Source organism: Cyphellophora europaea (genome assembly GCF_000365145.1).
Source record: "Cyphellophora europaea CBS 101466 unplaced genomic scaffold supercont1.1, whole genome shotgun sequence".
NCBI lineage: Eukaryota > Fungi > Ascomycota > Eurotiomycetes > Chaetothyriales > Cyphellophoraceae > Cyphellophora > Cyphellophora europaea.
The window spans coordinates 3552979-3580335 of NW_008481797.1; the positions used below are offsets into that span (position 1 = coordinate 3552979).

Below are 27357 nucleotides of genomic sequence, written 5' to 3' on the forward strand. Positions count from 1 at the left end.
AATGTGAACTTTTGCGCCGGAGCTCCGGAGTTTAGCCGGTGGGCTCCAATTCTACTGCCTGCAGGTGCTTACAGTAGCAACATGAACGTTGGTTTCATCCTCTCGGTACGAATGTGACAGCTCTGAGCCGTTCTGCCGCAATCATGTACGACACAAGACAGTCGTCAAGACCGCTATCCTATGCACCAACGCCTTATGGATATACACCCAACATCTCCCTCTCTGCAAGGATCAACCTGGACGAAGAGGTCAAGCTTGCAGACTCGGCCGCAGAAAGAGATGTAGTCGATTCTCTCGCCGAAATCTACAGCATCATTCGGACTTTGGATGGATTGGAAAAAGCATACATCAGAGATGCGCTACCAGAAAATGAGTACTCAGAGATCTGCTCCAAACTGCTCAAGCAGTACAAGTCCATACTCAATGATGAAACGGTCTCACACGAGTTCGTGGACCTCGACACCTTTTGTCGGACATGGGATGTACGTACGGTAAGTCTCGTTGATTGCGCCAGACTAATGCCTACAGATCGAGTGCCCGCGGGCCAAGGAACGGCTGCGAGTAGGCTTGACTGCAGATGAGGTTCTGGTGACTCGGCCTGCAGCATCAGGGCCAACGCCTGCCCCTGCTGCATCCGGCAGCCTCATCCTGACTGCGACAGAGAACTTCATCACCTTCCTTGATGCGTTACGTTTGAGCATGGTGTCCAAATCTGCTCTTCATCCTCTTCTGTCCGATGTCATTCAGTCCGTGAACAAGGTCACCGACCAAGATTTCGAGCACCGTGGCAAGATCATACAATGGCTCATTACATTAAACCAGATGAAGACGAGCGAAGAGCTAAGTGAAGAACAAGCTCGAGATCTTGCCTTTGATATGGAGCAGGCCTACAATGGCTTTAAATCTACCATCCACTGATTCAGTAACGGGAGGCAGCATCGAGCGACTTGACCAGTCTACCATGTGCCGGTTGACTTCTGGGATTCTTCTCCCTGAGACGCTCTATCATCCTGCGGCTTCCAAATACTCCATTCGCATATGACCTCAGCCGGCTTGCCGTCTTCGTCCAGCCAGTCATCGAAGCCTTGCTCTGTGTCCTCGATCAGCAGCACTAGACCAATGCCGCCGAGGAGCGATCTCAATTGAGCCCTTTCCTGGACATAGTGCTGGCGAAGGGGCAGTTCTATGATAACGCGAGAGCTCGGAGCGAAGTCAAGCCAGCGGCTGATGGCCCGGACAAGCATTTCGGGGTGGTCCGGAGAATATATCGGGTCTGCTGCCACAATAGATGGGAATTTGTCGCTTGACCTGCACGGTGCATCGTCATCATCCGACCAGTCTAGAGCTCGCGCGCTAGCAGAACCGCCCCAGCCCGACAACACATCATCGTTCAACTCCAAGTTACGCTCGAGGTTTGGCACAATTTCAGGCAGATCGGTAAGCACAACGTCGGCCTGCCATAGACAAGCAACACTGATACCTACAAGGCCAGTTCCAGCCCCGAGCTCGAGAAGCCGTGGCCGGCCGCCCGATACGAATTTTCTCAGGGCAGGCAACTGTCTTGACAGGAGAAGTGAGGATGCCCACGTCTTCAGCCCGAGGTTGTCTCCTGTGAGCGACGGTTCGTGAAGATCAATGGTGAGGGCGTCTGTAACCTCAAATTTGCGCGTCATGGCTGGCCTTGCAGTCCGCCCAGATCGCTCACTCAGACGCATGCTCGCGCAGTCCCAGATCCTCTCGCGCCCAGCATCATCCTGGATCCATGCGAGAGAAGACGCAACGATGGATGTCAGGTAAGCAGGTACACCTGTTTCGTCGACCGGCGAGCGCCCTTCCCCATGAATCTCTCTTGTAAGCTCGAAAGATGGGGGTGCAATAGTCAGCACATCCAAAGCATGGAGGAGGTCTTCAGCCGAGGGCTTCTGCCACAGCTGTGGTAGATCATGTACATGCAACTTTGAAGCATTTTCGCCGAACCAACCATGGTTAGTCGTTTCCATCGCTGGTGTGGCTGGTTTTCAGCACTACAACCATGACCCTGTCGTCGCAGCTCAGTGGATGATTCCGATTCACAAAGCCTGTCAAGAGACTCGGGCTAGTCGTGCATGCGGGCGAACTCAATGCGCGATCGTGGTCATTATCGGCATGATGGAAAGAATTTGCAGGATATTTTCGGACCAGGTCAATGGCTGCCAAGAATTCCGGAGCCGCCGTGAGGTGTGTGCTCTTCAGTCTCGCAAGTTGCTATTCACTACAACATGTCACACCGGGACAGCTTCGAAGGTCCCAGAACATCTTTCCAGGGGCTTACCTGCATCGGCGACAGATGTCGCCGACTTGATCAGCGTGCATGTTCATCAGCCATGGACGGACCAGGTTGGCAGCGACACGAGCATCATGGTCCATCAGCAGCAAATTTGCAGGAGTCAGCACTTGGTCAGCACTTGCCTCGATGGCTACGATATCCCGCCCGTAATCAAGATTCGAGCCGATGATTTCTAGTCCTGGCTTGCCGCATTCCTCTGGTGCAGTCATTCTCCTCCCATTTGAGGGCCCATGCACGTGACTTAGCGCCCCAAATCTCCGCATTTTGTTGGAAACGGGCGGTGGGTAGGATTTACTCAGGACTGATTGACAGGAGCTAGGCCGACCAAGAGATCCAGATCGGAACTGCACGACCCAACTACCGATCGAACCACACAGTACATCATCTGTTGTACCGGCGGCGCACAGAACGTCACCATGACAAGATGATACCAGTACTCGTTATCCTAACAATCATACAACAGTTCGCTCCAGTTCAAGGTGGTCTCGATGCCAGAATCAGTTCGCTACAGGCGGCTCGCCTGGTGTCGCAGACTTTTGTGCTCTACAAATAGCCAAAAAGGTCGGGTCAGCCATCCGAACTCTTTCACCAGCGTAGGCAATTTCCGGAGTGTAAGCGTTGGAGAGCTGAAGCGAGGCCCCTGTCTCAATCGTGAGAGCGTGGTAGCACCGAATAAGAGCCTTCCCTTTCTTGACGAGCCACTACTTGGACCGTTGAACGAATCAGCGGTGAGACCCAGCTTCTACACGTATCATTTTCCCGTAAGCTTGCGAGCAGCGAATTTCGGCTGGTGCGGCTGCATGAACTGCGTATGCAAAACCAGCCATCTGCAAGGAGTGATGTAAGATTGCCCCCAGAGAGTTAACGACTGTCAGTAGTCATGCTCCCTATCCCCTACGAAACTCCTCACTCCAGTTGGGGTCCCGCGTGATTGACAGGAGGAGTCAGAAACCCGGAAACCAGAAAATACGAGGCGCAAATCTCTGTACGACGAAATTTGTGGGAGTCGAAGCGCTAATCTGGAACTGCGCCAAACTCAGAACGTGCAAGTGCAGAGCATAAAAGTCGGCGAATGATGCACGTTTGACAGGAACAGGCTTAGTCGCCGGCGCTAGCGTGCTATAGCCGAGGCTTTAACTTCATCCCTGAACTGTAACCTCAACACGCCCCCTACGAGTCTGCGACAAGTCGTTTGCATTTGCTCACGGAAACCGCTCCAGATCGCGTCTGAAAAAGCATCGATGGAGTGCAGGAGAAGAGCTCTGGTATGATTGAGCAGTGACTGCAGACCTCCGGGCACCTCGGGTTGCCGTTACCATTGACCAAGCACCCTTGACATAAGCAACATGTCTTTCAACAAGACTTACACTATTGCTTCCAAAGCTCCGCTCGGCTAGAAGGGTCTCGGCCGCCCAGAGTTACGGAGTAGTGAATACTGTTTGGCACACGGATAGTACTGGTCAGATTTAGGGGATGCGGACACCCCTGCTTTGAACAGAGCAAAAATGTGCCCGCGGGGCCACCTACTTTCTGAAGCTCAACCAGTTTTGCTCTTCCCAACACGGACCCACCGTCAGCCAGACCCCCTTTTGGTGATCGTCAGAGGCATCGAGAACGACTCGGAAGTCGGTCGTTACCAAATCCTTGAGATTGCTGTAACGCCAGAAAAAGATCAAGGCAACCGCCACGCAGCGCTTCGACTGGTTCCCTGAACGGCTGGCACCGTGCTAAACCGTTTAGAATCTTCTACCCCGTCCTAGCTGCCAAAATCCGCCATGTGGCTGAGAGGATCTTACTCCGGGGACTAGTGGGTAAGATGAGTGCACCAACGTTAGGAGTCCAGGCGTCTCCATCCTCCTCGCTTGTTGCCCTACGGCCATGGCCGCGACCCTCATAAAGTCATGGCTAGTCGCTTCCACCTTTCACTCCCTTCTCCTCCAACTGCACAGTTCGCACCTTTGATTGATCTTTCAATCGTCCACTCACTTTGTTGAGACAGCACAGCTTCTAACCTCAGTCTTTCGTTAAACACAACAAATAATACCCACCCTCTCCATAATGAAGTACCTCAGCCTCCTTCCTCTGGCCGGTCTCGCCGTTGCCGCCCCCGGCAGCTGGGTTGACGCTGACCCAGCCAAGAGCACCACAACGACCGCCAGCCCGGCTGCTTCAACCTCTACCTGGGCTGATGTCGAGATCCCGGTCACTGTCACCTCCACTGCCACTGGCACCTACTGCCCAGGAACTGGCAAGCTCACCAAGCCTGCTCCTGAGGGTGGCAAGTGCACCATTGACGTGACCACCGTCACTGTCTCCAAGGCCACCGCCACTGTCACCGTCACTGCTGGCGGCAACAACGGTGGCGCTGGCGGCAAGGTCACCGTCACCGAGACCACCACCAAGACCGTTGGTGGCAAGGACACCGTGACTGGTAGGCCATGAAGATGTTTCGCTCCCAGAGACCTACTAACAAGCTCTAGTCACCAAGACTGCTGACTGCACTTCCGGCCCCACGGGCACCCCTGGCCACAATGGCCCCGGCGGCAAGTGCCTGACTGATGACAAGGCCAAGTCGATCGTCGACAACTTCCGCAACCTGCTGGAGTACACCAACTACGACGGCAGCCGTGGTGGTCCCAAGGGCCGTGGCTACAACTTCAACGTCTCGGCCGCTACCCTCGCCACCGACTTCGTCGATATCTCCGACTCGATCAACTACATGGCCGGCATCCCTCTGGGCGCTGCTACCTTCCCCAACAAGACTGCCTTCGACTTCGGCCAGGGCAGCCAGCCTGAGGTCAAGACCGAGACCCTCAACATCTTCCACGACTGCGACACCATCACCTGGCGCTGGAAGATCACCCCTCTTACCCAGAACCCGTACCCTGTCGTCGGTCTCAACTACATGCAGATCAACAAGGATGGCCTCATCCAAAAGCAGTATGCCGAGTTCGACAACGCCGCCTGGATTGCTTCTTTCCCTGCTCCCGCCAGCTGCAACTCCCCCACCACCGGCAAGCCCCCCACAGTTCTGCCCGGCCCTAACGCCCTCAAGAACTAAGGCCTCGGCTTTGTACAATAACCCGCCCGTCTCACGCTTGGGCTCTGGCCTCCTGCGTCGGGCTTATACATTGCAAGCAGGCAGCATAGAGGGGCGGCTCGTGCCGCCTCCGGGTTTTGGGTGTTGACATGGGTATATAGGGACAAAAACTAATGCATTCTGGGAGGGGTTAGTATGGGTTCATTTCTGTACAGTCGATTTGGATGCTGCACATGACAGAGCTGGTCCAAACGCGGTCGGGGAGACCTAAATCCGACGGATAATGAATTCACATGGCTCTCGCATCTTTCAATTCTTCACTATATTATTCTCACCAACAGAGAGTAACTTGATTGGGGTGTATCATCCTTCTACATGGCCGATGCCCTTCTTTTACCGTCGCTGCTAATCTCTTCGTGTCCTATTGTCAGCTAGCTAGACGCCGTAGTCGCATAACAGGAGTCTACAGACTCGACGAGCGGGCTCCCCGGACTCTCACTCCCCACTGTGTGTCTGGGGATCCCGCCATGTCAGTCTTGTTGACCCTTGGGGCCACGTCAACTTGTCCTCGGCCGCAGCAGCAACTAAACTCCACTATCTCCGCTGGTGCCTCCGTCCATGACGACGAACTCGACTAGACCTCGACCTTCCTCTCCAGTATGATACTTGGGCTCCGCCAGCTGAGTCACTCCAGATACGATTCTCTACCATTGGCAGATGCTCATGAATCCACGAGCCTTACACAGAGCAAGTGCGATACTCAGATTCATTCATCCCATACTATCCCTCCAGCAGCGCACCATGACGACCTCAATTCCCAAGACTTTCGATATCAACACCAAATACAAGCTCAATTCCGGCCATGAGATCCCCGTGCTAGGCTATGGCGTCTACCAAACGTAAGTCCCCCTTCCCCACCCTCACCCCCTCCTATTCTCGCGTCGCAAACACACCACCCCTCGCCCACCGGCTGGACCACCCCCCCAAAGAAACACCTCTCTAACCCTGCTGCCCTCTTTGGCCTCTTCAAACAGCCCCGCCAGTGAAGCCGAATCCGTAACCCAGCATGCCTTCCGCACCGGCTACCGGCACGTCGACTCGGCGCGCGCCTATCGCAACGAATCCCCCGTGGCGGCCGCCATGCGCGCCTCCAACCTCCCCCGCTCCTCCATCTTCTTCACCAGCAAGATCCCGCCGCGCGACCAGACGTACGAGGCGGCACGCCAATCCATCGCCGCCACCTTCGCCGAGACCGGCTTGGAGTACGTGGATCTGTATCTGATCCACGCGCCGTACGGCGGCCGGGACGGGAGGCTGGGCGTGTGGAGGGCGCTGAGGGAGGCGCAGAAGGAGGGCAAGGTGCGGTCGATTGGCGTCAGTAACTATGGGGTGCATCATTTGACCGAGTTGGAGGAGTTCATCAGGGAGCAAGGGGATGAGGGCGCGAGGATCGATGTCGGGCAGTGGGAGGTGCATCCGTGGCTGCCGAGGGACGATATCGTCAAGTGGTGTCGCGAGCGGGGGGTGGTGGTGGAGGCGTATTCGCCGGTTGTGCGGGGCACGCGGAGCGAGGAGCCCGTGCTGCAGGAGATTGGGAAGAAGCACGGCAAGAGTTGGGCGCAGGTGTTGCTGAGGTGGAGTCTGCAGAAGGTGCGTGATGTCTTGCCCTGTTGATAAGTGGCGGACTGGACGGGGAAGTAAACTGAACTGACTGATTTGCCACAGGGATACGTGCCATTGCCGAAAAGCGTCACGCCCAAGCGCATCGAGGATAATGCTGACATCTACGACTTTGAACTCGATGAGAGCGACATGAACAACTTGGATATGCCTGACGCTTACGAGCCCTGCGCGTGGGACCCGACTACGAGCAAAGATTGAAATGGGCAGAGTTCATTTATGACAAAGCATTTCAAAACCCCCCTCCCATGCTGTTGATTCATGGCATTTGTGGTTGTGTGACATTCAGCATCTGGTGCCAAGATTACTGAGCAGGAGAAAGGTTGTGGTAGCTAACATATACGGGAAGCTTCCAAGTCACACCAGATATCTGACCTCGCTTCCCAAATCTCAGACTCGAGGTTTGCAAGAGGAGAGTCTAATCTTTCCAGCCCCACCGTCCAGCCAACCACTTGACGATATATACCAGAAACACCAGGACCGGCACCTCGATGAGCGGCCCTACCGTACTAGCAAGCGCCTCATCACTATCTGCACCAAACGTCGCCACGGCCACCGCAATAGCCAGCTCGAAATTGTTGCTGGCTGCGGTAAAGCTCTGCGTTGCCGCCAGTTGGTAGCCGAATCCCAAGCGCTTCGTGATGGCCAGCGTGGCGAAGAAGATGACGACGAAATAGCAGAAGAGCGGTGCCGCGACGCGCACGACCGACACGATCTGGTGCACGACCTGCCGGCCCTGGGACGCGAAGAGGACCAGGATCGTGTACAGGAGGCCGACCAGCGACCAAGGCGACAGCCAGCGGATGAAGGTCGTGTCGTACCAGGCGGCGTTGATGCGGCGCAGCGCCATGCGAGTCACGATGGCGGCGCCGAGGGGAATGCCGAGGAAGACGCCGACGCTGCGTGCGACAACGGCGTAGGAGACGGTGTTGTTGCGCGTGTCGCCGTGGCTGATGACGTTGACGAAAAGGAGTGCGAGGGGCGCGTACAGGACCATTTGGAGGAGGGAATTGACGGCGACGAGGATGGCGCAGTATTGCTCGTCGCCGCCGGCTAGGCCGGTCCAGATGAGGACCTGTGGAGACTGTTAATGACGGTTGTTTCTGTAGGAGATGCGGATGACCACGTACCATTGCGATGCAGCGGGCGAGACCGACGAATATCAGACCGTTCCGCAGGCCTGGTTCATCGGGGAGGAAGGCCCAGGCTAGGCCGAGCTACAGCATTGTTAGATGAGAGATAAAAAAGTTTGGCTTCTGTGACACGGCATGGAGGATTCTTCGGGAAAGGATACGAGGGTCTTGAGATTGACATACCATGAGTAGCGGGGCAACGATCCAATTGACGACGATGCTGAAGCCGAGCTGCACCCAGATCTGACGATGGGCGAAGATCTGGTGCAGGCTCTCGAACTTGACCTTGCAGAGAATGGGGTACATCATGACCAACAGTCCCACGGCTGATCAGATGTCAGTCCTCTGGCCCGTTGGATCTCGGGTTCAGTCAGCCAGCTTACCTATTGGAATTGATACATCAACAAACTTCCCCTTCTGCAGAGCAGGACCAATGCCGTCGACAAAGTTGCCCAGGAGTATGCCGATGATGATGGCTAGTAGGATCCAGACGACGAGCAAGCGGTCTAGCCAGCCCAGGCCGGCATATACTGAGGATTTTATCGTCGGGTTCTGTTCGTGGCCACCATCCTCGGGGTCGAGAAATGCGTGCCCCTGGTTGGCGGTAGCCTTGTCGTTGCAGGCATCGCTGGCAGTCTTTGTTGCTGCCATATGGTTGAGGCTCTAATGGAATAAACCTCTGTTATGCAAGCTGGATCGATGACAGCTCCCCACGAATATACCTGTAGTGTACACCCAGCAGGATGATGGGGGAGTAGTCAGTGATCTATCTGCAGAAGTGAATACTAGCTTCTCGACCAATCATATCGCAGCAGTGACAAAGCCAAGACCTTTCATTTTTCTTTTCTCTCTTCACCACGTGCTCGATCATCTTCCCTGCCCCCTGCCCTCCGTCATACAATGCATTGCGACTACCCGTGGCGCAGCTAGCCGCAAACTTGTGGACGATCACTAAGCAGTCACCGCCGATGGCGGCCGGAAATACTGAGCTCCCGTCAAAGCAGAGCCGCCCTGGAGAAACCCAAGACACACTGCCAACACCTCACCAATCCACAGCTAGGACAGAGCAGAACCACAAACAGCGAAACTTGGCCAACCAGCGGAACTTTCGCTCCAGACGCAAGGAGTACGTCCTCGAGCTCGAGCAGAAGGTGCGGGACTACGAGCGCGAGGGCGTCGTCGCGACGGAGAAAGTGCAGCATGCCGCGCGGTCGTTGCAGGCGGAGAATGCTGCGTTGCGGCAGCTGATCCAGCAGGGATTGGGCTGGGATGCTGGGGCTGTTGATCGCTATGTCGCACATGCGGTTATGGGTGGTCGTGTGGAACCACTGTTACAGCCGACGACCCAATTCCATGCCGGACCTCAATTACATATTGAGCCCAAATGTGAGGACTATGACTATGCGACATCTAGATGGCAGGGGAGCGACTATTACGGCAGTAGTGTACCTGCAACGAGTGAGTCGACTACGCCAGGGGATGCGATGTCGTGCGAAGATGCAGCTACGATTCTCGCCGAGTTCCGCGCGCAGGCGGTAGACCTGGAACTCATCAAGAGAGAGCTGGGCTGCGAACCTGTGAATGACTGCAGATGCAGCATATCCCATGGGGCGCTGTTCGCAAAGATGGCGGACTCTATGTGATCATGGGGCGGCCGCTCGGCTATGTGTGCAATCTACGGACGGAGCTGCTGAGGTACTGCACGCCGCTGACGTGAATTTTACTTGCGCCTACGTAAAGGCTACAAACTCCTCTCCCGCGACAAGTCGAAATGTGATCGAGCCTTCGCGAGCCTGGCGAGTTGGACCGCTCCGTATGAAGATAGGTATCGGTTCTAATGCGCACGAGCTCGAAGTGGGCGGTAAAAGGCGCCAGATCCCGTCAGACTGTCGCATATATCCAGTGTTTTCGGTCACCCAACTGGAACCGGCCGTCGACGACGACTTCGACGGACCACTCCCGCCCAGGAGCTGCGTCCGGGGACCAATGCGAGATCGAACGCATCAAGGCTAAAGGGATACGCACGGAACACCGGAGTACGAGCTTGTCTGGAAAGGTTACGGAGCATATGCTGCAGCTGATGTTGATGTGGCGCCCAGGAGGCCGCCCAATGATGTAAGACTAAGTGGCTTTGCCAGTTTGGAAGCTTTATGTAACTATATTCAACCATATTGACTGATCGCCGACGTAGGTATTTGAAGGCCTCTGGATGATATACAGTACATCCCCAGAACCGAACATCTCAAATAGCCCTATGGGAACACAGGGGTCCCACCAGACTTATATACCCAAAACGCAAGGTTGCTTGCGTATGATGACCAGGGGGAGTTTGTCGACAGCGGCGATGCCAGATACGGCCCATCCGTGGCGGTCATCTGTAAGTTTCTCGGCCCGTCACGGGGAGTACGTTGGCCACCTTGGTATGTTTGCCCAATTCGACGATGAGCCACTAGGGAGGGCGCCGTCAACTATAGCTACGGGGCTGAAATTCGACGTTGCACCATCCGGGAGGGCACCAGCAACCATCGCCGCAGTTGCCGCAGAAGTCGACTCAAACCACCAGTGAGGGCATTGTCAGTTATCAGGTCAGTGGCTAGAGCTCGACGGCGAACCACTTCCACTAAGATGCTTGCCTGCCATCGTTGGCGGCAACATGATCCCCTTCTTCATCCTCTACCATTTACGATGCCGGAACGGCAACGTCCAGAACGCCGTGACGCAGGGGTTTCACCACCTTCTTCGCCCTGCTCTGCTCAGCGTGCACGACGGCCAAGCGCCACGAGATCTTCGCGGCCACGGCGGCGTAAGTCGAGCAATTGATGGGATGGTATATTGTGACTGATATCGGAGCATAGGTATTGCGCTGTCCGCGTCGTTTTCATTGCTCAGCCGGACGATGGCGATTGCAGCTAGTAGATTGGTCGGGGAATGATGCGGTTTCTCGGGAAAATGCACATTATGACCAGGTTGCAAGGAGCGGAATTTGCCCCAGCTGAAGAGCCAAAAAAGGTACCATTGACCTACATAACGCCATCGCAATGCACCCTGCAGACATATCCTGTGCTTTTTGGTATACACGTAATCAATCGGCCTTGCCGTTGACAGCTCCGGTGCCCAAAATACCTTCCTTGCCATCTAACCTGATAAAGCCCCTCTCTCGGCCACCAAAGTTCTTGATTCTGCTGCCATTCCTCATGATGCTGAAGAGGCCGACGATCGCGCCGATCAGCACGATGACGCTCAGATAGGGGTGGTAGGTGCCGAAATTTCTGATTTGGAAAATAACATTCTCGAACGCGCCGATGGTCGACTTCGACGTCAGCCGTGGTGGGTTGCTCACGACACGAGGTAGGGTTTCCAGGATAGATGTTCGTGAAGGTACGATGAAGTTGCCGGTGTCTGTCTGATCCCAGTAGCGGCGGTTCTGTAGATGTCAGCTTCCGTCGGTTAGTGGGTAGGGGTACTCACGTCTTCGTCGTTGATAATGACCCTCTCACCCTTGGATACGTCAATGCCATAGGTGCTTCTCAGCCACCGCTCCCAGAACACGCCATCAACCCATGCGAAGTTCACTCCCTTCCGGAAGTCATCCTCGGTGATGCTAATGACCATGCTCTTAGCTTGACGCAGGGCTCGCTGGTCATCCCGATCTTCCGCCTCCTCAATTCGAAGCTGCTTCGAATCCCGCAATTCCTGGCGTTCCAGTTGGAAAAGCTGGGTCTGCTTGTCCATCCATTCCAAAGCCGCGTTCTTGAGCTCTCGTCGGGACTGCAGGAACTCATCTGGTCGAGACCGATCAAGGACGCCAAGAACAGCATATCGTCCGTTGAGGATTTCCTTAGCATTGGTAGCCGTTAGCTCAGGAACAAGCGGTTGCCACACAGATTGCATCCATTGTAGCACTTTGCGGAAGTCTCGCATGTCCTGTGGAGACAAAGCTGTGTAATAGCTGGGCCGACCATCTCTAGAAACAACCAGACGAGGCCATGTCGAGATCTTGAAGCGGTTGGCCAAGATCGGATCGTCCGTCTTCACGATCTTGCCATGACCAATCAGGCTGAGAGTCAGCCTGTCGAGCGCGGCGAAGTCCTCACTGGTAGTCGCATGGTCGAAGAAATAGGTGAAGATGACCTCCTCTGTTTCCTCCATCTCCTTGAAAGCTGCTGCGTTGACGTACTTGACGTCGCTGTCGAGAGCCTTGCCCGTAAAGGAAATCAGATCGCCCAGACCACGGAGGCCATTGTATTCGACACGCTCACCACCTCGGAAGAAGTAAATGGTCGGATAAGCACTAACACGGGCATCCTTGCACAGGCGCGGCGTAGCCTCACAATTCACCTCGCCAATGTTGAGCTTACCCTCCATTTCCTTGGCAAGCTGCATCCAGGTTGGAGCCAAATGTTGGCAATGAGGGCACCAAGGAACGAAGAACTTGATGAACCATGGGTCCTGTGAGGTTGTGACCAGTTTCTGGAAGGACTCCGCATCCAACGGTATGGATTGGCCGTTGAGGTTGGGTGTGACGACCTTCTTGGGAGGAGCCTTTCTGCCATTTTTGGCCGTTTCGGAAGAGGAAAGCGCGGTGGTAGATTGGGTTGCCTCCAGCAACTGAGCCTTCTCGTTGTGCTTCTCGCCGGCCGCTGCACCAGCCGCCGGATCCTTGTCCTTAGCCACAGGCGTTTCGGGGGCGGCGGCGCCCTCATCGGAGCTCTTTGCGCCAGGTTGAGGAACGCGGACGCCTCCTCTAGGCCGCGATCCTGGTTTGATTTGTTCTAGCTTCTCTTCAAGATAGTCGCTGAAGCCTTGCATGTTCTTGGTGCCCTCGAACTTTTCGACGAACTCTCCATTCTTGTAGAGATTGAAAGTCGGATACGCCTTGATTCCGAGCTTCTGGCAAAGATCGCCCTGGACGACGCAGTCGACCGCCGCGAAGTGGAAATTGTAATAGCCATGGAAGGAATTTGGTGAATCGAGATCGGGTTGTTCGGCTTTGGTCATGCCCTCGAGAGGATCTGATGTGTAGTAGAACTCGTATATCGTCTGCCAAAGGGGAGCTACTGCTTTGCAATGCCCGCAGTAGGGCGAGAAGTTCTTGATCCACCTGCGTATGTCAGTTTGTATACCCAGATCAGTCGAAGATCACTTACCAGTTACCATCTTTGATGGTGGACTCGAAATTATCCATAGTCAACAACTTAAAGGGCGGGACCTTGATGCCGTTGAAGATGGTATAATCAACGCCTTCTCCTCCTTCTGCTGACGACTCTCCCTGAACAGCGTCTGCTGCGATGACTGCATCTTTCCGATTGCCTGGCGGGGCAGCCTCTGAGAGGGCCGGGGCGGCAAGGGTCAACGCCCATGCCAGCCACGCTGGCCGCATGGTGGACTTGCAGAACGTATGTCGATCTTATCTTCGAGATATGTTCAGTCGCAGAGATGGGCTTCGAGATGCTGGGGGTGATGTCGCAGAACCTCCTCGTCGATATGGGCGCGTGGTTGTACAAAGCTGATTAGGATGTAAAAGAGGAAGCGAGCGACGAGGAAGAGAGAATTAGTGTACAGCAAAGCGGCGACAGGCACACGGTTTCAGATGGAGTGTCTGGGGTTGAGAGAGGCCAGGAGGTTCCGTTCGAGGGTGGCTGCGCTTAGCCATATCGAGACCGGTGTGTCTATTAGAGTATTTTGGTGCTAAAGTCGGCGGCCGCTTGCCAAGGCTCTCTATGGCCGTCCTTGCATCAGCGATTCAAGCTCCGTCTGCGGTGCACTTCCACAGCTTGCGCCTCCCATTACACTCCTCGCCAGAAGCCGCACAACGCACGAAGCGAGCTCTGCGCCACCATGAGAAGCTCCGCGAGGCTCTTCGCTAGTGTTGCGAAGTATCTCGAGCCCAACACACCAACCGGTCTCACGGGCATTAGCACCCATCCCTCTCCTCGAGCAGCCCTCGTATACACCTACAGAACGACTCTCGACAGGCTAAACCAGCTGCCTCCTACATCAGTCTATCGCCAATCCGTCGAGAACCTCACAAAGCACCGTCTGGCTATCGTAGAGGAACAGATCCCCGAAGGCTTCGAAGCATGGAAGGAGAGGGTTGCGAAGCAGGTTGCGGCATCACCAGAGGCATACAGCAAGTTCCAGAACCCCGACGGCTCTTTCTCATACTCGGCGCTCGCAGAGTCAAAACCTATTCCATGGGACGGCACTGTATCTAAAAAGACTGCCCACAATACGGTTTCCGCTGGGCTTGCAGATGCTGAGGCCAAAGCGAAATCTGCTCAGGCTGAAATTGACCAGTCTGACAAGGAGGATAGAGAGGGAGTGTTGCCGACCGTCGACGATCTGGAGACGGAACCTCCTTTGACAGCAGAACAGTGGGTTGAATGTCATGGGTGTTGCCCGAGCTAACAGAAGACAGAATTGAGTCCATCGAGAACAAGATTGGCGCTGGTCTGATCGAGGAGGTCATTGTTGTCGCCCAGAACGAGCTCGAGCTTGCGGGCGAGATGCTACAAGCCAGACCGTAAGTCTCTCAACATGATCGCTTGACATTCGTCTGACGCGCAGCAGATGGGACCCACTTGAGGAGCCGGCACCACCTGGGCAGTGGAAGTATTTCGAGCGCGGCGACGTCGTCTAGCCAATCAAGCCCCTGACAACAGAGCTCTGTACATATGTCACCATACGAATACAATGATGAGAAGCGTCTGGCCTATGTGCTGGACCAGCATAGCTTCTATTGCATCTCCTCAAAGCACTTATTGACCCCGGTGCAGGCCTGGCGTACTAATTATACAGATAAAGCATTCTCTCCCGGCCGACAGAAAATAATGTCAGCCAGTCGTATAGCCCAACTCTGCAGCGCCACCCTCCGATCCTGACCTAGGTGCAATCCCGCCACAACCCCCGGCGACGCTGCGCAGATCGAGCCGCATTACCTCCAACGAGCTCGGCAATGATTTAAAGAGGAGCTCGAAGCCGCAATCGTTGGCCACCTTTGGGCAGGTCTGTAGTCACCTTCCTCATCAGATTTCACGGGCGACTCCAGGCTCAGTATGGTGACTGACGCCGTGGCGAGCTCCCATACAAGGTGAGCTCATTCACCGAGGCCATATATCCCCCCCACCCCCCAGAACATGATAAAAAGTGTACTGATTGCTAGAATATTGTGCTCCTTTTACTTACCGCGACGACACAAAACATTCCGAAAGCCCCCATCTACTAATTCTGGTGCTACTACTACTTACTTACCCGCTCAATCCATCGCGACCAGCACCTGCTTCAGCTCCGTCCACTGATCAAAGACATGCTTACTATTCTCCCTCCCATCACCGCTCTGCTTGTAGCCTCCGAACGGCATATCCACCACGATCATGGGACTCGTGACATTGACGCCCACGGTCCCCGCATCGATCGCCCTCGCGAGACGCATCGCGCGCCCCACGTCCCGCGTATACACGCTGCCGTACAGACCATACTCGGTGTCGTTGGCGCGCTTCAACACCTCGTCCTCATCCGTAAAGGTATTGATGCAGACGACCGGCCCAAAGATCTCCTCCCGCATGACCCGCGCCTGCTCGGGCGCGTTGCGAATGATCGTCGGCTCGACAAAGTATCCTTCTCGGTTCTCGCGCTTCCCGCCCACCACGACGTCGAGCCCCTGCTCCCGCGCCTCGTCGAGGAACGCCATGACGCGCTCAAACTGGATCCGATCCGCCTGCGGGCCCCGCCCCGTCCCCTCGCCCAACGGATCGCCCGACTTCCCCATCGCGGCAATCGCGCCCTTCATACCCTCGACAAATGCATCCGCGATCTTCTCATGCACGTAGATCCGACTGCTCTGGATACAGGCCTGGCCGGCATTAGCCAGCACGCTGTACGCGGCGGCCGGCACGGCTTTGTCGAGATTCGCATCGTCGAAGATGATGAGCGGGCTCTTGCCGCCGAGCTCCAACGTGACTTTCTTGAGGTTGCTCTGCGCGGCGGCGACCTTGATGGCGCGCCCCGTCGCCGTGCTGCCCGTGAAGCTGATCTTGCGGATCTGCATGTGTTTGGCGATGGCTTCGCCAGTCGGGCGTCCGAGGCCGCTGACGATGTTGAGCACGCCTTTCGGGAAATCGATTTCCTGCAGACAGCGCGCGGCGACGAGACAGCTGAGCGGGGATTTCTCACTGCTCTTGAGCACCATGGTGTTCCCCGCGAGGAGGGCGGGCGTGATTTTCAAGAGCAGCATGAGGAAGGGCGCGTTCCAGGGGATGATGGCGCCGGTGACGCCGAAGGGCTGGCGCAGTGACATGGCGAGCATGCCCGGGGTGTTGAGCGAGGTCTCACCTTGGACGTCGTAACCTTTGCCGATCAGGTAGCGCATGATACTGATGCCTATGGGGGAAACCTCATTGTGCAGTGGCTTGCCCATGGACAGGGCCTCGAGGTGCACGATTTCGGGGAGGGCGGCTTCGAAGGCGCGGCTGAGCTTGGTGAGCCAGTCTTGTCGCTCTGAGGCGGCGAGGGCGGACCATGAGGGGAACGCGGCGGCCGCGGCCGAAACGGCTGTGTCGACGTCCTCGGCGGTGGCGGCGTGGACGGTCGCGACGGGTTTGAGGTTGAAGGGGTTGATGACTTCGAAGGTGTCGGGTTTGGAGGAGGGCACGAACTGGCCGTTGATGAAGTGGCGGGTCTCGATGGACGACGTGTAATCTTTGGTCGAATCCATGGTGGCGGTGTTGCTGAGTCGACGAGATGTTGTAGGAGGCTGCTATGACTCCTCAGGATGTGGGACGGTCGTGTGTGCTAGACCTTATGGGCAGTCCTTCTATATAACGTTGACGGGAGCATGACTCGCCACAATACACGCATGTTGACAGGAACCACGTTTCGCCTTGATGGACCACGCTCTCATGTGCAGAAAACGTCGCATCGCCTTCCCAGCCGCACCAACATGCAGTCTCGGAAAGTCCGCAAGCACAAATGACCTTCGGTACCGTAGCCCAGAAAGACACTCGTGGGGTCACTTTTGATGCAGATCCAGTGCTTACGTGCCTCGTTCGTGCATGTCGTATAAGATGACCGGCGATTTCACTGTGCTGCATTACCTGGGGCGCCGAGAGAGGCTGTATAGGCGGGATCGCCCACGCCTTGGACTCCGTATGCAGCATGACTTTACCTCCGCAGCCGATCAGGCAACCCGCCCTAGTTCGGTACTTGGCTTGGAGCACGGGGAAGGGTGTGTATACACTGATGATCCTCAAGTCATATCAATCCGCTTGTTGAGCTTCATGACTGGTCTCGGCCTTGGCCGGTCAGCCAGCAGAAGCCCGTCGGTCGATGCATTGAACGGCACTGCATCCTGAACCAGCAACTCCTCCAGCTCAAGGTCGAAGCAGTTGGACTTGATCTGCTCGTTGCAAATATCCCAGACCGACCGATCTTCTACATTGCAGAACTTGCCCTCGTGGACGTTCGCGTAGTGCGGACCCCGCAGACCGGACATCTTGCAGATTTCTGTTGCGCTGAATTTCGGGTTGATCTCGAGGGAGTGCACCCACTGGCCTTCGAAGCTATTTCTCCTTGCCCGCTTCCGACGTTGAGGGGTGCTGCATGTCCTGATGCGGCCAGGTCCGCCTCTGGTTTGCGGCCAGTCGCCAACTTCGCTGTCAAGGACGACCGTGGGGTCCAGATGGTTGGCTTCATCCTCGTTTCCAGCCTGGTTGCCGTAGTTCAGCGGAGGGTCGAAGATGGGTATGGATCTTTCCAGACATCGACGTGCCTGCATTCGGGCTGAGCTCTTGCAGATGAGGTCCTTGTTGTCGTTATACGCCTGCTTGGTCGCGTTCTGACCATTGAAGTCTGGTAGATGAAAGGACATGGCGAGTGGAAGATGATCACGGGGATTCCACGGTTTGGACTGATCACGATACGAGTCATCGAAATCGATCCAGAAGCAGAAAGGCCGGTACGCACTGCCTTTACCGTCGAAATCAATCTCGGTCAAGGATGGGTAGCCGCTCCATCCGCAGAAGCCATGTGGTACATCGCCGAGTATGGAAGCTTCGCCTCCGTCCGGGAACATGACGGCAATTGCTGACATGCATACTGCATCACTATTCCAGTCCTTGACAACTGCGAGCAATTAGCTGTGTTTTTCTCATCAAGGAGAGTTGACTTGCTGGAAGCAAGCTGGAGATACGCCGGCCGAACATTGTTGTTCTGTTCGATAGCGTAGTCGCGAAAACCACCTTCGGGCACCTGTCTATCGGGGTCAAGTGCCCACGCACCACCCAAGCTGTCCCCTCGCTCATCGTACAGGTTTGCCATGGGAAGTCTGCCCGCAAGACTGCTTTTCTCTCGATGTTCCCGGTTGGGGTCCATACCGACCCAGATACGCACCGTCGATGTCGTGGGTGTCTTGGGCCGCGTGTCTTGCCAGAGTCCCGCCATCGAGCTGAGGCCGCCACCGAGCCATCCGCCGAAGGTCACGCTCATGGGGATGAACCAGTTGAGGGGCATTAAACTCATGGTGGCGGTTAAAGTGACAGATATTGAACAATGTGGAGGTGAATGATCGCAGAGGTGAATGGTTGCAGAGGTGAATGGTCACAGAGGTGAATGGTTGCAGGTATGGATACTGCGCTCTGCTGTGCTTACTTGAGACAGGGAGGGTCGCAACAGCAACAAGAGGCCTACCTTAAGTAGTTGAGAACAGCAACCTTTCTGGGTGCGTAGCGGAGCATCTAACAGCTGCCTGGCAGAACTCTGGGTAGGCTGAAGATGAAGGTTGTGGTACGGGCTCTGTCTGCTGCGTAAAAGGTATTCACATCTCTGGAAACAACAATCGGCGCGGGCCGCCGATACTCGACGCCAGTTAAGACTCTGGACCACCTAAGTGAACATTGCCAGGCATCATCAGCTCAGGAAGAAATTTTCGTGTTGTGTCCCCTTTCAAGAACTCAAGTCGTTGGAGCCTCAGGCTCGGTCTGCCATATGCCATGGTCTAGCTCACAGTTTGATCAGAAGGCCGCAGTGCGTGAATCTTATCCGGAGTGCGTTTGGCTTGTGCCTGAAGAATACGTCAGCGGTGTGGTATCGACAGCCGCAACCAGAGATTCGAGGCTTCTGTCGGGCAACATGGCAGCCGCTGGAATTACGTCGAGGAAGACGCAGCGGGGGAGTCGCGTCGCAGGAACGGTGCCCTGAGCAGTCGCACCCGGAACAGCTGCACCGTAAGCAGCTATCCGTCGACGTGGGCGCGAGGAGACCTCATCCTCGGTCGCCCTCTGACCTGTATCTGGATCAGCTTCTCCGCGCACGTCTCAACAAGCTAGACACGACACCATCGTTTCGATCGAGAGGAAGTCACCGAAGGTGCCACTGGCATGTGTATAGCGTAGGTAAGTCGGGAACAATCTCTGGTGTCTGAATCGCGGCCAATACTTGAGGACTTTGTAGCACATAATCAGCGCCGCGCTGTCGCCCGAGAAGTATTCTGCGGCGCGCTCGTAGTTATTTGACTTCCTTTTCTACTCCTCTAGTGCAGCTTCATTCCTCGTCCAGCTCCGGATAGTGGCGATATATCCCCATACTGTACTTCAGCCTTCGATCACTCGCCAAGTACTCCTTGATCTTCGCCCGTCCCTTGACGCGCTCATACAGCGCCCACACCTTGCCATACTTCCCGCTCTCTCTCGCTGACTTGACGCACTTGGGGAACGCGAAGCTCACGCCATCTAGAGTCTGGAAGAGCACTAAATCGGCATAGCTCAGCTTCCCTCCATACAGATACTCGCCCCCCTGACTGGTCGGCGAGCCGAGGACGCGCTCAAAGTAGCCCAGAAATTTGGGGATGCGGTTTAGACGATAGTCGACTGCCCTGCGCAAAGCTTCGTCCTTCTGGTCTTCGTAGTACTCGCCAGATGCGATGGGGTGATGGGTGTCGTGCGCCTCGTTCGAGAAACCGTCCAGCGCGGTCAGCGTCAGTTGATTGATGTAGTAGATCCCCTCCGGATCTTCGCTTTGGTCTGGAACGAGACCCAGCCGCGGGCCCAGGTACAGCAGGATATTGGGCGTCTGACTGATGGTGAGGTCGCCGTGCCGAAGAATGGGCGGGGCGAGGTGAGGGGGACTGTGCGCGTTGCCCGTGTACTTGTCGGAAATTAGCGGGTAGGTCTCGCTGGCGCCGTTGTCATTGTGCGCCGCGTCCCAGTACTCGACGCCGGCTTCTTCGAAGGCGAGGCGGATGTGCTCGCCTCGGCCGGGAATGCCAGCATGGTATAAGAGCTCGTAGGGCTCGTTCTTTTGGCGCTTGGAAGATCGTGTGGTGGCCATTCCGGTGTTCCCTTCGCTGTACGACTGTACCAAGTGAACTGCTACAAGTCGACGACAAGAAAGATATAAGAACAGTGTCCGAGGATTGCAACAAACAAAATGTCGACTCGGGCGTCCCTGGTACCGCGTACCCGTACCACCTGTACCCTTGTTCCCCTCACATCAGCAACGACGGTCCAGGGGCCGAAATGGCGTAAGAATGGCGTAACCTGCGGGGACTCTGCCGCTAACGTGCCAAGCCTCGCAACAGCACCTCCGAAGCAGAACGAGAACGATGCCGACGCCAACCCGATCGGACAACGTAGTGTTCCTCCTGCCACATGCCATGACAAGACATGTTCCTCACGAGCAGCCACAGGCCACCCTCTGAGCCCTACGATGCCCTCCACCACCCCAGATACTAGTCCCCCTTCTCAGCCGCTCGCCGTCCTGACCGGCGGCGGCTCTCTTATCGTACGCAGATACAGCGACGCACAGAACGGGGGCTGGCGTCTGGAATGCGCGTGCGGACGAGGTGGTCCGGGGCGGGCGCATATGGTGAGGAGGACCGGGGTTTACCTTTTTTGTTTTTTTTAAAAACAACAAAAACAAGGGGGATCGTTTCGTTGGAGGTGGGGCTTGAAAATGTGGTTAGGTAGGCCACGGACGGAAGGAGGGAAGCAGAGAAGCAGAGAGGTGGCGGGACGAGGGTTCCGCTGGAGGAGCAGCTTTGGGACGTAGAACTGTCGTTGAGGGAGGTGTGCTGTCTTGCGCCTGTTCTGCTGTACGGCTATCGTAGGTTTGCATTGCATATAGGATGGGAGACAACGAAGGAATTTAAAACACCTCAAATGAAACGACAAATTATAGGAGAGAGACTTAAGACTCATACTCTATCCCAACGGCGGTCGACGGGTGTCCTTTGGAGTGATTGATCCTCGACTTTCTCCCGAATCCGGAAAATATGGCCGTCTTGCAGGAGGGAGAATCGCATCATTAGCACTTCAGGCAGCAAATGTGACCGTCCTGCCCACCTCAGCGACACAGGAAAAGCCGGAGTGCAAGGCTGTGATATCAAGGGGGAAAGGGGCACCTACAGATGCAGATGCAATTGAAAGGCCAGCGCCAAGCATGCTCGATCCTATCTCGCGAGTCGCTAGAGAGCCTTTCGAGTCAGCGAGAATGCCTCTCAGAGACCACAGTGCAGGACTACACACTCGCAGCCTAAAGGTGTCTCCCACGCTAGGCGTGGCCGATGGGGCTGTAGCTACAATGATGATGCGTTGATCACCTACAACACGAGAGGCGAGGACCCGCGAGATACACATCGATGTTGCCAGGCAAAAGGCAATCGCAGTTGTGGTTGCACTTGCAAATGCAGCCGAGCTCAGTCACTGAGTCAGTAGGACCGTGATTCTCACTGGACACCTTGCCCACCTCGTTCCCAACTTCACCGCCTCCTTCTCTAAGTGACGAAGTCCTGGCTCCCAAGAGATTCGGATCGCGTCACACACTTCCTGTCCGCCCCCAGCACTCAAACATTTTTCCATCTACCTTGGCTCTTGCAAGCCATCATTGTCGGGGTCAAAGGAAAATCTCACACCAAGCTTCCACGCAGAATCCATACCAGAAGTGAAAGCCTGTCCGAGAACGCTATCATCGTGGTCTCAGTATGGTCCAACGATGCCAAGGCCAACTACCGGCAAGACGGCGTGGCGCAGTATCGCCTTAAAACTTCACACAGGAGGACCTTGGAAGCCTATTTGGTAAGCTTTCATCTTCAGATTCTTGCCAGGTTTAACTTTGGCTCTCCCTTTTCCGCTCCCTGTTCAATGTGGCTCAAGGCTCCACAAAGGGGGCCCGCGCCGAATATGCAAGATCGTTGTGTCAGCATGAAAAACGTTGAAGAAATGGCCGGGGGGCCCATCGGAGACCCTTCGAGTGTCCAACTGCCGTCAACCCTCCACAAACAAAAGGCAGCCACTAACCAGAAGCAGCAATGGTCAGCGATCTTTTAGTTCATTCGTAAATGGTTCAGACTTCCGACAAAGTTTTGAAGGATGATGGTTTTTGGTCGTTCGTTGTTGATTTGATGCTATTGTTTTCTTTCTCAGGAACTCTTTATCGATCGTGCACATCGATCTCCACCAAGTCTGGGAAGGCTCGTTGATTCAATGCCGATCCACCTCATCTGGAATCCCGGATCTGGGTTTCTGGTTGGAAAGTTCTACGACTTCTTTCGAGATCCGAAAACGAGTCCGAGGCCGAGGTGGAGTGTCAAGATGCTGACACGCATGCGCTGCGTGTATGCACATCTCGGTATGGTAGCAGTATCTCTGAGTCATGGGCCATGACGCTTAATTTTACAAGCTTTGACGCCGCAATACCTGAGCAACTTAACCTTGTTCCGTCTCGCGGAGAAGAGCGGTTAAATAATGCGTGCGAGCAGCATATTGACTCAAGACGCTGGCGCACGCCGGGTGGGTAGACGAGACGCTGTTGTATGAGTATTGCTGTTGGTTGGGGGTTCTAGATGCTGCCGAGGAGCGTGTTCAGCATTAGACCTGCGGGAGGAAGTTCTATTTCCATTGACGTGTCTGTGGCGGCTGTCTGGAAGCAGAACCTTCGCTGAATCGATCTGGGTTTGACAAGGAGTAATGTTGAAAGTATCGCATAGATTGCTTCATGCTATGGCCAGCCTGTTGGCAGCGCTGAGATTGTGTAACCACACTGTAACTGTGGATCCCATCGCTGATAATGAGGCCAAAGGAAACATGGCTGTGCTGTGTCAAAGGTGTAAACGTTGCTCAGGAAGAACGACCTGGTCGCCAAGGCCGGACTATTGGAAGCGTAACCATAGTCTAGCACACCTGCCCCTTGGAGCATCAGCTACTTCGCAGTCAATGAACATGATTGCAACTGCAATTGCATCTCGCAGCCAATTTGTGTTCAGCAAGTGCGAACTGATCGATGTGAGGCGATATGCTTTGACATGAATGAAGCATCGGATCCGGTAAGCCGAATCTTTTGTCGCCGGACCAGGGAAAGGTTTGTCGGGTAAGGTGTTTAACGTGTACTGCAGCCGCCCATCACGTCGAACATAGCATCGGCCGAGTGTTAGAGAAGCACGATGACGCACTTGCCCCAGGTATCAACTTGGAAATGAGGCTGATGAAAGTTTGGACTGCACCAACGTAACAGCCCTGCAGTGGAGAGGCTGGGGATGTAGGGAAATTCAGAGGCCTATTGGCCTTTCAAGAGCCGGGCAGTGCAGCGTGAGACTCGCCAATAGAGTGAGCGCATAGGCCACGCCCCTTTTCCTTGTGCAAAGACTTCAAAATCAACAGGTAGGAAGTCCAACAGAACATTTAGCAAAGCCAATGTCACCGCCTGGAGCACGTCTGAGCGGATAAAGAGATATAATATGTCCCTCGAAAGTGCGCGATATGCCACATAGTCCCTGTAGCGCATGTAACGTAATGTGTCACCCCGACTCTGACCCTGGACAGCCGAGAAAGAGTTACAGGCACCTCAGCAGAGTCGCGCCGAAACATGCAGAGGGCAGCACCGTAGCCTATGCTCATTGACAAGCAATGAGGGCCTGCGCGAGCGGGACTTCATCTGTGGTTTTGGACATGCAAGGAAGGCCGATAGCCTTCTGGCTGTCCCAAATAGCTGGAAATATCCAAGACGCTGATGTGGTGGACTTTCGACCACCTGCCTCGACTTCGCTTGTCGCCGCATACCAGTCTTGGAATGCCAAAGAGCGTGCAATAAGAAGCATCGGATGCGTGATGCTAGGGAGCAGACTTCCATGGCTGCGACCAGGATCTCTAGACAAATTGCTCGTGACTGAAGGTTTCTCGCCACCCTGGTATTGATGCCTGTTGCTCGGTCCAGGTTGGGCGGCTAATCCGGATGCCTGCCGCTGCGTTCCATCGGAGGCCTTGCAATGCAGTAGTAACCCTCTGAGTGCGCCTAAGGCGAAGTTGAATTGTTTTCCACTCACGATAGGCTTTGGCAGGTGCGGCCAAAAAAATCACATGAACATCCTTCACCGTCATCGCATACCAGAAGCGATGTGATGTTGTCGAATGGAAGACCGCTCGGCTGATTGCTCTGTATGAATGCTATCGGTGGTTGCACCAGCAATGGTGGATTCGAAAGCGAACCTTCACATCCTGAGCACATGTTTCCACAATGCTAAGAAGTGGATGGCTGTCCATTAATGCCGAATGGAGATTTTCAATCTCGAAACAAGAGTCTCGATCGTTCTCCGACTGCTGTTCAGGGTGCCGCTTCAAAGGAGCGTGGACGCAGTCACAGGGTGGATGACAGTAGGGCTGCAATGCCTGCAGCGATGCTCTTTCGAAGAGAGCACTACTGACTTCTTCTGTTTGCTGAGTGTTCCGCAACGATGGGCAGGGCTGTCCTCAGCTTCGACTTGATGGAAAGCGAGTGAACAACATCATGGTGTCCTCGGGTGATCGGCGAGGTTGATGCTCGTCATGGTCGCTTGCGCTAGCCTAAGCGATCGACAGTGGTGGCTGCGACTGCCCATTTAGCCCGTTACAGCTGGACCATGGCACTTTGCTTCCAAGGTGCTGACCAGCACCAACTGTGTACGGAGCTACATTAGCTGAGTATCAAGTACTCTCATTCTGCGAGCCTGCAAGCCGTTGTCTCGATGGCGCTAAACCTAAGTAGGCAGTCGAAGACTTGACATAGCCCTAACTCGAAGGGTCGGGGGCTTGCGGACATGGCTGAGGATCTACAACTAAAAACGTTGCCCACGCGCACTATTTCTGAACAGAGTTTGTACTGCCGCCGTTGGGAACCCACAACCAAGGAAAACTGGATCCTGGTGCAATGGGCACATACGCTATGAAAGTCTTGAATTATAGATGGTTCGAATAATGCGACGTTGTTGCCGATTGGTAGCTACAAGTCCTGCAAGCGCTCGAGTCATACGAACCAGAGACTCCCAAACTCCTGACTCCAGGGCGGCTAAACGGCAGAACAGCAGAACAACAGTCAACTGTTGCTGATTGCTTTCTATGTGTATGACGGGCCTTGATCAACAAGGAATCATGCACACATGTACTTGAATGGATGAGTGGCCAGCGAGCCGTAGTTTCATGGGTTCGACGTTCAAGGTGCTGCGTTGAGTAGGCGACAGCGCCTCCACTATGCAACTCCCTCCACGCCAAGTTGCCACATAGGTAGCTGGAACATACCAGTCGTCACCAATGGAAAGACCGAACTTTGTCTGCGTGAGGTAGAACCTATGTCTTCCCGAGCAGACCTGTTGTACCGAGCTTTATAGGTAGTGACGCCGAACCGAACACGTGTTGGCCACGAACAGCCAAATGAATCTGTTTTCTGTCAACCCTTGTCGATCAACCCCGAGGAGCTCAACTCTTGTATCAGTTGTGTTGATCAAGGCTGGTGCTAGCTCGGTAAGAGCATGGTCAACCTGCCATGGCCTCAGTCATCGTCTGCCCATGGAGTATTGATGCGGGCTTGTCATGAAAAGGACGAACCCGGCCAAGCGATATCGCAATCGCAATCGCACTCGAACATGAGCGGCAGCGTCAATCGCCTTGGCAGCATCAAGATACGCCTCGGCTAAAGTGATGCCCGGGCAGCACGTAGCGACCGAGAGTGACTACTGACTGGCTCGCTATGCCAGAGTCTGTGCTGTACATCAGCAGCCACGACCGCTGCCAGGCTGGGCGGCAGATGCCTCGACTAGTGAGCGGGGCTTAATCGTGTGCCAGCCCTAGGAAAGCCGTGGAATACGGTGGAACACTGTCCAGTGTTGAATGTGGGGAAGCTTAAGTTGCCAGAACACGCCGTTGCAAATGAAGTTGCCTTAGACTTCTACCCAGAGTTTGGAGTTAGTCGACGCGGCCCTGCATCTCTAATCCCAGTCCCGGAAACACGCCTGGAATTCGGATACTCTAGCCCTTGTTAAAAGTCTAAGCCCCATGCTGTAAAACCTTACAGCGCCAGTTTCACCTCAAGAAGCCGAAGAAGTTGAAGCTCGAAAGAATGCCGATTTGCGGCCAAGACACAAGGCCCATGTCTCTTAGAGCTTGGTACGAATTATGTGCTGTTAATGGGCTTTTCGGGCACCATTAATCCTTGCAGATTGCACGTGTCAGGTGGCGAGGTGTGACGCAAAGTACGGAGTACCCAAACCGCGGCCTAACTCCTGTACACCACTTCGCTGCCTCAAGAGAGCCATGAAGCAACGTTGCTGCGCGACATCGTGATCGGTCGTATCCTGGCGCACTCTCGGAATGCAGACTGACTACGGAGTAAAGGAGTCGAGGCACTCCGACTGCATCAGGTGCGGGAGACCGGGCTACCCCGGACCCTACCGGCGGCGAAGGACAATGATTGCCAGCCTTGAAGTCAAAGCTGTCTGTGTCCGTAATGATGGCTTGAAGTGTCCGCTAGTCCATGTGTGAAGGCAGCGTGCCGTTGGGCGTGACCAACCCGTCGGCCGGTGCCAGTTCGGAGCGGACCAGACTCGGAGCCAGCTTGCATGTTGGCGAGGTGGAGAATTCGATTATTCTAAGCCCAAGCGCGTGCTTGACTCCGTACTTTCTGCAATGCTAAGAGAGAGCTGTTTGATTCGACTAGTAGCTCTGTTGCAGGCACGGTTGATGCAATCGCCTAACATCCGTGCGCTTCGAGAAATGTGAGGCAGCTGCTACGCGGTGGGGAACCACCATCACTCAAGCATCAACAGGTGGCCGATGTGAGATAGCGCTTGCCGATCATTCTGCAAACCGGTGCAAAAGTACTTTGCACCTACTACGAAGAGACGGTCATTCCGGGTAGCCTCGACTCAGTGGCTGTCCGGGAAA

General features: G+C 55.1%; 11 protein-coding genes across 11 annotated transcripts; 5 read left to right on the plus strand and 6 right to left on the minus strand.

Annotated features, from left to right (window-relative positions):
• Positions 1–143: 143 nt before the first annotated feature.
• Positions 144–918, plus strand: HMPREF1541_01372 (uncharacterized protein; the record flags this gene model as incomplete). Its single annotated transcript, XM_008713671.1, has 2 exons — positions 144–482; positions 529–918. 2 exons carry the CDS (start codon positions 144–146, stop codon positions 916–918), a joined length of 729 nt encoding a protein of 242 aa, XP_008711893.1.
• A 38-nt stretch (positions 919–956) lies between these two features.
• On the minus strand, positions 957–2000 carry HMPREF1541_01373 (uncharacterized protein; the record flags this gene model as incomplete). Its single annotated transcript, XM_008713672.1, has 1 exon — positions 957–2000. The coding sequence occupies one exon, from the start codon at positions 1998–2000 to the stop codon at positions 957–959; it is 1044 nt and encodes a 347-aa protein (XP_008711894.1).
• A 2384-nt stretch (positions 2001–4384) lies between these two features.
• HMPREF1541_01374 (uncharacterized protein) lies at positions 4385–5387 on the plus strand (the record flags this gene model as incomplete). The annotated part of the gene is made up of 2 exons (XM_008713673.1): positions 4385–4757; positions 4807–5387. 2 exons carry the CDS (start codon positions 4385–4387, stop codon positions 5385–5387), a joined length of 954 nt encoding a protein of 317 aa, XP_008711895.1.
• A 780-nt stretch (positions 5388–6167) lies between these two features.
• On the plus strand, positions 6168–7247 carry HMPREF1541_01375 (uncharacterized protein; the record flags this gene model as incomplete). The annotated part of the gene is made up of 3 exons (XM_008713674.1): positions 6168–6265; positions 6401–7016; positions 7092–7247. The coding sequence occupies 3 exons, from the start codon at positions 6168–6170 to the stop codon at positions 7245–7247; spliced, it is 870 nt and encodes a 289-aa protein (XP_008711896.1).
• Positions 7248–7464: 217 nt separating this feature from the next.
• On the minus strand, positions 7465–8830 carry HMPREF1541_01376 (arsenical-resistance protein; the record flags this gene model as incomplete). The annotated part of the gene is made up of 4 exons (XM_008713675.1): positions 7465–8121; positions 8177–8263; positions 8363–8505; positions 8563–8830. The coding sequence occupies 4 exons, from the start codon at positions 8828–8830 to the stop codon at positions 7465–7467; spliced, it is 1155 nt and encodes a 384-aa protein (XP_008711897.1).
• Positions 8831–9147: 317 nt separating this feature from the next.
• On the plus strand, positions 9148–9822 carry HMPREF1541_01377 (uncharacterized protein; the record flags this gene model as incomplete). The annotated part of the gene is made up of 1 exon (XM_008713676.1): positions 9148–9822. One exon carries the CDS (start codon positions 9148–9150, stop codon positions 9820–9822), a length of 675 nt encoding a protein of 224 aa, XP_008711898.1.
• Positions 9823–11261: 1439 nt separating this feature from the next.
• On the minus strand, positions 11262–13559 carry HMPREF1541_01378 (protein disulfide-isomerase domain; the record flags this gene model as incomplete). Its single annotated transcript, XM_008713677.1, has 3 exons — positions 11262–11603; positions 11648–13280; positions 13327–13559. 3 exons carry the CDS (start codon positions 13557–13559, stop codon positions 11262–11264), a joined length of 2208 nt encoding a protein of 735 aa, XP_008711899.1.
• A 458-nt stretch (positions 13560–14017) lies between these two features.
• Positions 14018–14819, plus strand: HMPREF1541_01379 (uncharacterized protein; the record flags this gene model as incomplete). The annotated part of the gene is made up of 3 exons (XM_008713678.1): positions 14018–14553; positions 14598–14702; positions 14750–14819. The coding sequence occupies 3 exons, from the start codon at positions 14018–14020 to the stop codon at positions 14817–14819; spliced, it is 711 nt and encodes a 236-aa protein (XP_008711900.1).
• Positions 14820–15434: 615 nt separating this feature from the next.
• HMPREF1541_01380 (uncharacterized protein) lies at positions 15435–16892 on the minus strand (the record flags this gene model as incomplete). The annotated part of the gene is made up of 1 exon (XM_008713679.1): positions 15435–16892. The coding sequence occupies one exon, from the start codon at positions 16890–16892 to the stop codon at positions 15435–15437; it is 1458 nt and encodes a 485-aa protein (XP_008711901.1).
• A 531-nt stretch (positions 16893–17423) lies between these two features.
• HMPREF1541_01381 (uncharacterized protein) lies at positions 17424–18694 on the minus strand (the record flags this gene model as incomplete). Its single annotated transcript, XM_008713680.1, has 2 exons — positions 17424–18298; positions 18415–18694. 2 exons carry the CDS (start codon positions 18692–18694, stop codon positions 17424–17426), a joined length of 1155 nt encoding a protein of 384 aa, XP_008711902.1.
• Positions 18695–19714: 1020 nt separating this feature from the next.
• On the minus strand, positions 19715–20500 carry HMPREF1541_01382 (uncharacterized protein; the record flags this gene model as incomplete). Its single annotated transcript, XM_008713681.1, has 1 exon — positions 19715–20500. The coding sequence occupies one exon, from the start codon at positions 20498–20500 to the stop codon at positions 19715–19717; it is 786 nt and encodes a 261-aa protein (XP_008711903.1).
• Positions 20501–27357: the final 6857 nt, after the last annotated feature.